Source organism: Bubalus kerabau, chromosome 3, assembly GCF_029407905.1.
Source record: "Bubalus kerabau isolate K-KA32 ecotype Philippines breed swamp buffalo chromosome 3, PCC_UOA_SB_1v2, whole genome shotgun sequence".
In the NCBI taxonomy this organism is placed as follows: Eukaryota; Metazoa; Chordata; class Mammalia; order Artiodactyla; family Bovidae; genus Bubalus; species Bubalus kerabau.
Window position 1 is genome coordinate 375,287 of NC_073626.1, and position 12,210 is coordinate 387,496.

General features: G+C 44.6%; 1 protein-coding gene across 7 annotated transcripts in view; it reads right to left on the reverse strand.

Annotated features, from left to right (window-relative positions):
- The window catches only part of EXOC2 (exocyst complex component 2), a 126,626-nt gene that overhangs the window by 92,295 nt on the left and 22,121 nt on the right, over positions 1-12,210 (reverse strand). For 5 of the 7 annotated variants that reach the window (XM_055570444.1, XM_055570443.1, XM_055570442.1 and 2 more), the window contains exons 2-5: positions 9,861-10,018; positions 7,483-7,611; positions 4,799-4,975; positions 2,245-2,371 (exon numbers count right to left, since the gene is read on the reverse strand). In XM_055570444.1, coding sequence (XP_055426419.1) covers positions 2,245-2,371; positions 4,799-4,975; positions 7,483-7,611; positions 9,861-9,978 — 551 coding nt within the window. In that variant the 5' untranslated portion in view covers positions 9,979-10,018. The remainder of the gene's footprint in view (positions 1-2,244; positions 2,372-4,798; positions 4,976-7,482; positions 7,612-9,860; positions 10,019-12,210) is intronic. The other 2 variants (XM_055570445.1, XM_055570449.1) reach the window with 1 other exon arrangement.

Here is a 12,210-nt window from a genome sequence, read left to right on the forward strand (position 1 = left end):
TTGTATGACAATCAAGCTTCTACCTTTTCCAAAACTATCCTTTAGTTATTGCATGGCTGAGCAAATTATTATTGAAACTTTCCAGGAACAGCTTGAAAGAAATATCATAGTAAATTTTATCACCATTTGAGCACTTCTTGAATGTACATATTACTATTTTAAGATCTGAATACAATTTATCACCCTGAAATCCTAAGTCATGAAAAGATTCTTCTGGGCAGCAGAGCACTGACTAAGATGCTGTGAGCACACAGCGGCCCCCCGCCCGCCCGCTCACACGCCCCTGCCTGCAGCCTCCAAGTCACCCTGCAGGCAGAGGGAGGGCCCGGAGCCAACTGAGAGAAGGGCTTGGACCCAACTAACTCCTTCAGAAGAGAAAGGAAAACCATTTCCAAAGAGTCACACTTTGAGTGCCCTCTGGCTGGCCACCATCACTTAAGGGTTACCCTGAAACCTATTCAGAAAGAGGGCGCTACTGGATGAGAGGGGGGTTGGGGGAGAACAGATACATGTACATGTACGGCTGAGTCCCTTCACTGTTCACTTGAAATTACCACACCATTGTTAATTAGCTATACCTTAATACAAAATAAAGTTTAAGGTTTGAAAAATAAAGGAAGAGGACAGTAAGAGAGCTCAAGCCCCCTTCATGGTTAGTGGCAGCAGCAGTGACAAGACAATCAGAAGGTGAGAGGACGTGAAAAGGTAAAGGGATTAAACTGCAGGTGGATTACACGATAAACGAAAACTCAAGGAAATCATTTTATGATAGTGAAAGTCGCCTGGTCATGTCCGACTCTTCATGACCCCATGGACTATACAGTCTATGGAATTCTCCAGGCCAGAATACTGGAGTGGGTAGCCTTTCCCTTCTCCAGGGGATCTTCGCAACCCAGGGATCAAACCTATGTCTCCCACATTGCAGGTGGATTCTTAACCAGCTGAGCCACAAGGAAAGTTCATTTTATGACAGGAAATAACCAATTTAATCCTAACTTTGATAGTTCCGTCTAAGGCTCAAACAAAAGTCACAATGTATTCCTATACTCCTGTGCGAATCTTTTTCAGAAGAACAACCCCGAGGGCCCTTCTGCTCCACACTGCACGTGGAGGACCTTAGAAAGAAGCAGAATCCAGGGCGCTGAAGCAGGCACTGGAGGATGTACTCTCAACCACAAGGTCCCCTTGAGCAGGAAACCCTGTTCAAATAAAGACCCAGCAATTACTTTTCTTTCCTGGATGTTCTTAAGCCTTAAACTCTTAATTTATCAGGCACTGAAACCCTTAAAACAGCTCCAGAATGACCCATGGTGGCCAAAGAGCTTCACAGCTGTGGCCCAGAACAGTCCACGCTCACTGAAACCTGCCTTTTAAAACCCTCAGGCCTTTTTCAAAACAGGACAACCTCCCAAGACACACATGTGCCCCCTCCCTCTCAGCTAGCACAGACCCTAGCAGGGGAAAAGCAGCCTGCTGGTGGCCGACTGGTGGTCTTCAAGGGGCTTGAAGGCTAAATACATCGAGGCTAGTGGCAACCTTCCCCATTCCTAGAGAAACCTAGAGAAGCTATGGCTAACGGGTTAGCAGATTACTCTGTCACCTACAGAAGTGTTTATGAAGCAACACTCAGCAGCACTATCACCAGCAGAGTTGCTAAGGCCGAGAGACAAATCAGACAGGACTGATGTGCAGGGGAGCTCCAGCAGGAAGACGCAAGGACAAAGGCGCTGACGTGAGAGCACTGGGAACTCTGCATCTGGCCCAAGACATTTTGAAAGATACCATTTCCTTGCCGTAATTCTGGTAAAGTCAGTCTGAATTAAGTATGAATTACAGGTAGAGAATGTAAACAAAATGACAAGACTGCACTGGGTCTAATTACTATCAAATATTTCCTGAAAAATCAAGTACATGGAAAATTCTATTTTAATCTCAAATACCATCTAAATATTTAAACTTACCAGCTCCAGACAACACACTAACTCTCGTATCATTAGAAGTATTAGTTATTAAAAACTTCAAAATACTTTTTTCCTTCACAAAATGAAAACTCAAAAGCTAAAGAGGTAGGTAGGTTTTGCCAACATTTTAATTGGAACGTTCTCTCTAGCAGCTCCAGAAATGACACTGACTCCAACAACAGAGGCATCTTCCGTTGTGCTTCCTTGCATGTTTCTGGAGCCGGAATACATGAAACTCTTCAGCACATGGAAAGCAAGGCAGCTGAGGCGAGGCAGTACTCACTTTTCAATCTCGATGCCGAGTGGGTTGGCAGGACGCAGGGACAAGGGAGGAATCCCTTTATTCTTGTCAGTGCGCATGTCATAGTAATTCATCTCATCAACCCACACAGCGGACTGATCCAAAATGCCTACCAAAACAAGGAGCACAGACTTAACAGGATACACGCTCCCCAGGTGCTGTCTAAATCTTACTTTACTGCTTTACTGTTTTAAGATCTAACACAAAATGCACACTAAAGTAATTTTTTAAAGATCTGAGGGCACAAAAGCTTTAATTTCTTTCTTAGTTAAAAGCACTAAAAATCCATAGAAAGGCAAAAATAACACCTCTTCATTGTACTGTACATTATTCAATACAGAAGATAAATTAACATCTGAGAAAAAGTTCTGCTAAAACAATTGTATTTTACAAATAATAAGCAGTACAGTTAATTTGGTATATCAACAAAGTATCCAGCAATTCCTTACATAAAAAAATCAGTCAAACACCTTCCAAGGAATGCACAGCTTGGGTGATGGAAATGACTGAGACATTCAGGAAAAACAAAACGTCATCTCTGAAAGCAGCACCCTCTTCTCACGTGACTGAGCCCTTCTTCACTCTCCCTGGCACGATGCTTCCCAGGGTCCCCTCTCAGACCCAGGGGCTGGGCAGGGAGATGGGTGAAGCAGAGTGCAGGGCAGGGCCTGAGCCCCCTGAAAGAAGGGCTCTGGGCCCAGGCAGCCTCCAGTGGCAGGACTCCTTGTGAACCCTCTGTTTCAATCAGCACCACACTTGTGCCAGGACGCGAGGAGGCTGTCAGAGGGAAGTGCAGGTCCAGACACTCCCAAGTGCGGTTCCGTAAGCCTTTCCTGAGCCTGTACGTGCTAAGTCCTGGGCAAAGCGTTTCAGAATAAAGTCAATACTTGATAATAAGTTTTCTTTATCTGCTGTATAAACATGATACAAGATGGTATTAGATTCTGTCAAAATATTTTGACAAAATCAAAAAGGTTCCTCTAGAAAACTGAAGACCAGCTCCTACTTTGTAATTTCACAGTTCAGTTTTCAAAGACATTAAACAAAATTAAGCAAAAATAAGAATACTGTGCATATAAAAATGTGTACATATATTTGCATACACATTTGTATATCTATGTACAGGGCTTCCCTGGTGGCTCAGACAGTAAAGCATCTGCCTGCAATGTGGAGACCTGGGTTCCATCCCTGGGTTGGGAAGATCCCCTGGAGAAGGGCATGGCAACTCCAGTATTCCTGTCTGGAAAATTCCATGGACAGAGGACCCTGGTGGGCTACATCCATTGGGTCACAAAGACTTGAACACGACTGAGCAACTAAGCACAGTACAGCAAGTACCTATATGTAAATCACATTTTGAATTTTCCCTTAAATCCCTCAAATTTTTATTAAAAAAAAAATTAAAAATCATTTATGTATTAAAAACGTTAATGATATAATGGTAAAGAAAGGTTTTATGCTCTAAGACAGAAAACAATATTCACAAAATTCTTTGCTTTTCTATATGAGAGAAGTATAGCCTGGGTTTAATTATGCCTGTGCTAGCTCCACATTATGTAAGTATGTACCTGCTGACCATGCGCCAGACACTGCAAAACCAACAAGACAAAGCAGGGGAGATGCTGTGCACATGCAGAGCTAGAAGAAGAATTAAAATGATCGTTTATAGAGCACTTGCTCCTACTTCATGTAAGGGGTTTCGCTAAGCACGTCCCTGAACGTCCTAGCTCATCAGTTCTCTGGCGTAGGCGACCCTGGGACTCCACTCCCACCCACAGCTGGGGGCTATGTGTATGATCAGTCGTGTCTGACTCTTTGCGACCGCATGGACTGTAGCCCGCCAGGCTCCTCTGTCCACTCCAGGCAAGTACACTGGAGTAGGTTGCCATTTCCTCCTTCAGGGATCATCCTGACCCAGGGACTGAACCTGCATCTCCTGCGTCTTCTACATTGGCAGGCAGGTGAGGTACCACTGTGCCACAGCTGGGGGCTGCCCCTAGACTATCCAGAGTCCTGTCTCACACCAAGCTCTGCTCTAGACCAGGAAGTGCAGCCAAGTGCACAGAGGGAACACAGAGCTGCCTGGGGCACAAGCAGCAGGCTTTTCTAATCTGGAGACGAGAGGCACACCTCTGCCATCAAAGTCTTGTCCAGGCCAGGAACACAGGAAGGAAAGAAAAATGAAACATGACTCAGATGGTATCACTGGCTAATCTGTGTCACAGAAAGAAATGCCGTTACTGTATTCACGATCAAGAAACTAAAACTGGCATTTTGACATGTTAAATGAGCAGACTTTATACAGAACTTAAAACAACATTTCTTCTAAGAATTATCATCCTTAGGGTTTACTGTTAGCTCAGTAAACTGCTTTTTCAAAAGTAATACAAATTTTAACCAATATCCTATCCCTAAAGAAAGAAACAAACTGAATCTGAGAGTAAGTAAATTTTATACTAATTTACCAATTGTCAATTTTTAAAGACAAAACCCAATTTCAGTTTATTCTTGAGAGAAAAGTCACAGGAGACGATACCTATTTTCTCAGGTTTGAGCAGCTTGAAAGACACTGTGGAGGTTCCTCTGCCACCCGACTTGGTCGTGACGATAATGTCTCCTCTGTCATTCTTGGCCTGTCCCACTCGACACACGATTTTACTTGCAGACATCCACTCTGCTGTCAGGAGGCAATTATGCCCACAAATTGTCAGACCTGAAAGTAAAAGCACGCACTGTAACAAAGTCCAAAACGACGACTATTTCCATGAAAAGACAACTCTGCTGGTGTCACTAGGCCTTTTTCATGAACTGAAAAGCAAATACAGAAATAACATATCCTGGTTCATTAGTTATTCCCATTTTTTAATATATCCAATATTATTTGCAAATAAACTACAGTCTCTACCGAATTCTGGCTAATCTGTTTTTTCCTCTAATATTTAAGACTTCCTTTAGATTACATTTAATTTTCTTCAAACATCAATAGAATAAGGAACTAATAACCATAACAATGGCTAGGCATTCCAGATTACTTAACTATAAGAATCTTAAATTGCCTTCATAGGAATTAGAAAGGAAATTGTTGCTATTTTTAGAAGCCTAAGTTATTGCTATAAAGTTCTAAAGTGTATTATTAATAAATGCGTACATCATTCTCTAAAAAAAATTTACCGTTTTCCTAACAACAGTCTGCACATATTTTCCTGGTGTTTGCTGCTGCTGCTGCTGCCGCTAAGTCGCTTCAGTCGTGTCCGACTCTGTGCAACCCCAGAGATGGAAGCCCACCAGGCTCCTCCGTCCATGGGATTTTCCAGGCAAGAGTGCTGGAGTGGGGTGCCACTGCCTTCTTCCTGGTGTTTAGTTACACCTAATATTATAGAATGAACTAAAGCACACTTCACGTTAAGCACAGCCTGGAGTCTGCTGAGCCAGTAAGCGCTCGCAGGCATTACGGTATCACCAGTGCATTTTTCATGCCTGCGTCACTCCTGCAACGGTGCCGGTCCTGCCGCCTCAGTGTCTTCGTAGGGTCCTGTTGCTGCACTACACTCTGCTCCAAAAGCTCAGCCCGCGCCTGGCATCTCTGCCCACCCCACGTGAACTGCGGGGCAGTGAATACACAGGGAAGACGTGGTCCCAGCAGGGCACCAACACCCCCCCACGCACTTTTCTGCAGCACACACACCAAAGTGGTAAACATTCAGGGAGAAAAGAGACCAAAGTGTATGTGTGGCAAACACATGCGCCTTTTCTTCTCATCATTTAACTTCTGATACCGCTTAGCAGTCAAGTTTGGCAAATGTAATTTTTTTTTTAAAAACCAGATACCAGGAACACCTCAATTTATGCCAAATTCAATTTAAAAAAATGTAGCAAGGGATTCAAGCCATCTTTTGTTACAACTTCAAGCACTATTTAGTAAGAATGCTATATTAACAATAAACGAATAAAAACAACTCCACTTTATATATTGAAACAATTACTGAAAATAATTATAAGTTATAATAATTTATTGAAATAATATTCAACCCTTAATATTCATTCACTGGAAGTACTGATGCTGAAGCTCCAATACTTTGGCCATCTGATGCAAACAGTCGACTCACAGAAAAGACTCTGATGCTGGGAAAGATCGAGGGCAGGAGGAGAAGAGGGTGATAGAGGATGAGACAGATGGATGGCATCACCAACTCGATGGACAGGAACTTGAGCGAATTCTGGGAGATAGTGAAGGACAGGGGAGCCTGGTGTGCTGCAGTCCATGGGGTTGCAGAGTCAGATAAGACTAAGTGAATAATAATTGAAATAATTAATTTCAGAGATTTTCCTACAAGATCTATTATTATTTATTCATGTAAGAAATTTAGTTTTTCTATTGCTAGCACTTAAAAGGAGAAGGCAATGGCACCCTACTCCAGTATTCTTGCCTGGAAAATCCCATGGTTGGAGGAGCCTGGTAGGCTGCAGTCCATGGGATCGCTAAGAGTCGGACACGACTGAGCGACTTCACTTTCACTTTTCACTTGCATGCACTGGAGAAGGAAATGGCAACCCACTCCAGTGTTCTTGCCTGGAGAATCCCAGGGACGGGGGAGCCTGGTGGGCTGCCGTCTATGGGGTCTCGCAGAGTTGGACACGACTGAAGTGACTTAGCAGCAGCAGCAGCACTTAAAAGTTCCTTAGAATTAAGTTTTCTATTGTTTTTAATGTAATGACATTTACATATTTTAAAATGCAATCATAACTCAAAATTATTTTTCAAAATGGGAGTGTTTATTGGTTTTCCTGATACTTAATTTTTATTATGAAAAATTTAAGCAATTTAAGAAGTTGTAAGCACCTGTGGAACACCTTTCCATCTCCAAGATAAGCCTGAAAAACACTTCAATACATATTTCCTCAAATACCTTTTATGCACACATTCATCAGACTATGTATTTAAATAAATGGAAATAAATGTTTTAATTTATGAACTGTTTAATTACAGATGCTGGATATTTTGATATTACTGTAGGTCAATACATAAGCTGATATTTTTAAATTTTATAATATCAAGATTTTGTGATTTAAATAACTTCAGAAAGGAAATAACCCAATGATAAATATCAGGACTCAATGCATTAAAGTTCCTAATATAAGTTCACTGTTGGGGAGCTAGCTTACAATTAAAACTGAGAAATGGGAGATTTCAGATATACAGACAAAGTTGTAAAAACACACCCAGATGAGCAAACACATATAACAGCCACGATGGCCCACGTTTGCAGGAAAGGAACCAGAGGAACAGTTTGCTCATCCCGTTGCAGCAGTTACCAAGGTTCCTCAGATTCAATAGGCCCTGTATTTGTACTAAAAAAAAAAAAAAGAATAATCATCATATTATTTAAAACAGATTTAAACAGGTCATTTTAAACGTTATGGAAATTAAATAAAACCATAAGATCTATTTCTTAAACATGTTCTGCTAAGAAATCTGCTTCATGAAATATAACATTTTTTTAAAATACCTTGTAGAATTCCAAATAAAGTGTTTTTAAAGTGTTTTACTTGGCTAGTATAGATGTCATCAGAGTTAAGAATGTTTAAATTGTTTAGTAGGTTAACTCTGCTTTTTAAAAAAATGGTTTCTTGGCGATACCTGGACAAGCTGGTCCAAAACACGTGGTCCAGCAGTAATCACACAGCCTGAAGCTAGCGAAGTCAGCCTCCACACAGGTCTGTGCAGTCCCATGTGGGGGCTCAGGGACCACCAGTTAAACTGCAGGGCAGACCTTCCAGCTAGACGGTCATTTCCAAGAATTCTAGGGATGTTCCCCCTTTTTATAAAGAACAATCTGGAATGAGCTTTGTCCAGAACCAAGACATAAAATAAGACTACTTTCATAAGGTAATAAACTTAAGTTTTATTTACTTAACAATCACAAACTATAGCTGAAGAAAACAACATAAAATGAGACATATTTAAGTAACCCTAGTGAAAAGAACAAGCTCGGAAGGGCAAGACTCAGTAACTAAATATGGTACCCAACTCCAGTCAACTTTCTCCTCTGCAAGGGATTTCTGGGCGGCCAAAAAACAATGTCAGCCAGCAGCAATACTGCAAGAGAAACAAGCGCAATCCCTAGAGTTTACCCATGCTGTTGTTCAACTGCTTAGTCACGTCTGACTCTTTGCAACCCCACGGACTGCAGCACGCCAGGCTCCCGTCTTTCACCGTCTCCTGGACTTTGCCCAAACTTGTGTCCATGGAGTCGGTGATGCTGTCCAACCATCCCATCCTCTGTCATCCCCTTCTTCTCCTGCCCTCAGTCTTTCCCAGCATCAGGGTCTTCTTCCATTGAGTCGGCTCTTTGCATCAGATGACCAACGTACTGGAGCTTCAGCTTCAGCATCAGTCCTTCCAATGAATATTCAGGGTTGGTTTCCTTTAGGACTGACTGGTTTGATCTCCTTGCTGTCTAATGGACTCTCAAGTCTTCTCTAGCAACACAATTTGAAAGCATCTATTCTTTGGTGCTCAGCCTTCTTTACGGTCCAACTCTCACATCCATGCAGGACTACTGGAAAAGCCATAGTTCTGAGTAACAGACCTTTGTCGGCAAAGTGATGTCCCCCATTTTTCGATATGCTGTCTAGGTTTGTAATAGCTCTCCTTCCAAGGAGCAAGCGTCTTTTAATTTCATAGGTGCAGTCACTGTCTACAGTGATTTTGGAGCCCAAGAAAATAAAATCTGTCACTGCTTCCACTTTTCCCCTTCTGTTTGAGATGAAGTGATGGGACTGAATGTCATGATCTTAGTCTTTTGAATCTTGAGTTCCAAGCCAGATTTTCCACTCTCTTTCACCCTCATCAAGAGGCTCTGGTTCCTTCATAAATTAAGAAATGAGTCAACAGAATGTCTGAATCCAAATAAATTAAAGTGGGAAATCAGAATACATACTCAGAAGCACATCCTGAGATGCCTCCTTTCCTCGTCCTGAATGTATCTGCACACCCTCAGTTAGTTCCCAACTGACCACACAATGACACAGATGGTTTGCTCTCTACCCACGGGCCAGCTTACAGACAGCCCGCGGCTGTGCGTCTGGAGCCTTGGTGCTCCCCACCCTGAAGGCCATCTTCGTGCAGGCAGGTGGCCCGCAGGTCCCAGGTGTGGCCAGGAAGAGAGCACAGGCTCCTCCAGGTGGAGGGAATTTAGATTTGGTTCCAAGAGCAGTAGGACCAGAAGAGGCTAAGCTGACCTGAACCTGAAGAGGAACAGAGACGGCCACGCAAGGAGAGGAAAGCAGAGCTGGGCAGCTGCACTGGCAATCCCCGCAGGGAGCCAACACTGAGCAAGTAAGGCAGCGCCCCACTGCAGGGGCTTGCGTCAGGACCAGGAGAAAGACAACACAGACAAGAGTTGATAAAATAATGATTTTAACAAAAAATCAGAAAACCAAATAATTCTTTCATTTCCATCCAGATAACCCTGCACAGACCTCAGGGGTGTTTTCCTACCACCTTCACTATTTCCAAACAGTGAACTGGCACCTTGCCTCGCTGCCAACATAAAGATGCCTTTACTATGAACACACAGCATCGGCCCTGCCCTTACCTATGAGGTCAGCTGGCCCAGTCCCCAGGTTTTCTCCTCTAATCGTGACCTTCGTCCACGGGATGCCTTCATTTGGAGAGATGCCTGTCACAAGAGGGGGCTGTCGGGATCGAGACATTGTGCTTGTTGAAGAAACAAGATCCAGCTACAGAAGTGACCTATTAAAAGAAAAAGACGAGTTAGTGCCAACTGAGACCAGCATCCACTAGAAATGAGAGAGGTACGCACGCAGTACCAGCCGTCGTCTTCACACACCGGTGCTGGGTTTCAGCTGCCGGTTAGCCCACTGGCCACATCTCCTGAACATGAGTGACCCAGGACACGAGCTTGTGCGGGGAGGAAAAGCAGGCATGTGGACTTCACGTCAGGAAAGACAGACTGAGGCCTCCTGAGCTCCACACACCACCTCTGTGCCCCAGGCACATGCTGGAAGCACCTCAAAGGGGAGGTTCTGACCTAAACAGATTCATAAAAGTTAAAGAACGTCTCCGTTCCCATAGGTGTATGGAATTTCATTTTGTTTTCATATTAGACTTAGTATAGCAACTTTTAAATGTCTTCAGATCAATACACTGACATTTTCAACATGCAGGCAGGAGCAGTGACTTGCCGACTGTCCCAGTGTGGGGCAGCAGACGTGAAGCTCCTAAAGTCAGACGTTCTGGTCTCTAGTCCTGGCACTCCGACAGGCAAAGCACAGCACCAAGTGTACAGGGCGCGTGTTCGTGCTCGGGCGCTGACCCGTGTCCGACTCTCGTGACCCCGTGGACTGTAGCCCGCCAGGCTCCTCTGCCCATGGGATCCTCTAGGCAAGAGTACTGGAGTGGTTGCCAGAGCCTCCTCCAGGGGATCTTCCTGACCCAGGGATCGAACCTGGTCTGTCTCCTGCATTGGCAGGTGGGCTCTTTACCACTAGCGCCACCTTGGAAGCCCAGTAAATGAAGAGACCTCTTCAAGTGGTGAAGACTTGAGATGCCCCAGAAGACAAGGGGAGGGTGGGCTCAGGGGAAGAGCACTGAGAACTTGCTGGCTGCCTGTCTTTTTGTAGGCAGTCTAATAAGTTAGACTGTGGCTCCTGCCTTTGCCCTGCCATCAGCCAGGTGAGAAGTTCAGTCTCTGATGTGACCCAACAGACAGGACCAGGACTCGGGGACATCAGGCACGGGGGGAGGAGGGTGCCCACCCTGTAGCCTAACTCCACCCTGTCCAGGCAACAACAGCCACTCTGGAGAAGCTAAGAGGCCCTGAGAAAAGGAAACCAAAGACTCCAACAGGGAAGGTCTTCCCGGGAAGAAGGCCTCATACAGCCACATCACCCAGAGAAAAGCCAAACATAGACCAATTCTGCCCACGCACAGACGAGACGAACAGCTGCCACAGCCTTGTCCTAAAATACTCAAGGACAGACAGAAACTGTAAAGTGGTCAGGGAAGACGCGAGAGGTGAAAGATCTAAAAAGAGACCCAGAGGAAACAGAGATAAGGCTGGTGGTGTGGGCTAAAGTGTTTCCCCAAAACTTGTGCTGAAGTCTGTCCCTCTGTATCTCACTGTGCACTGTTCGTTGAACCCATCGTAGGCAAGACGCGAGCTAAGAAGCTGGAAGACGATGCAAGGAGCCGTAGAACTGCAGACGAGTTTCTTCTCTCCTGGCTGATGCAGCAGCCGTTAGCAGCAGCCATAAAATAACTCCAAGTGCTTTCCAGGTGGCGCTTATATATGCTTACAGAACGAAAGCAGCCTGTGGCCAAGCGAGTACCTCGTGACGTGCACGTGCAGTGTGCAGTGCTGTACGTGACCTCAGCTGTTCACATCATTATTTACAAAATGTGGGGCAAGCGGGAGAGGCCACGGGGCCAGAGAGCCTGACCGTGCCATCTTGGCTAACCTGCTCTCTCTCTACCAAGTCCCGACGCAGGACCTCAGAGAGTGACTGTGTTTAAGAGTTGGGACTCTAAAGACCATCCTCTCTAAAGTGAGGTGGACGCTGTCACTAGGCGGGCTCTGGTCCCACAGGACCAGCATCCTCATGAGAAGAGGCGCGAGGACACAGACATGCAGAGCAGGGCCACACGACAACATGGGGAAGGTGGCGCCCCCGGGCCCAGGGAAGGGCTCCGGAGAAGCCAGGCCTGTGACACCCTGATCTTGGACTTCCAGCCTCCAGATCATAAGAAAATAATGTCTGTTGTTTCAGCCTACTGTACTTTGTTATGGCAGCCCCAGCAAATTAACACAGTGGATAACAGAAAAAACAAAAAAACAAACAAAAAAAACCACCCTTCAAAAGTACAGTAAACTTTGACCCCAAATAAGTATCTGCAGAAGAAGGAAACTCTTACGCTTAAAAGAA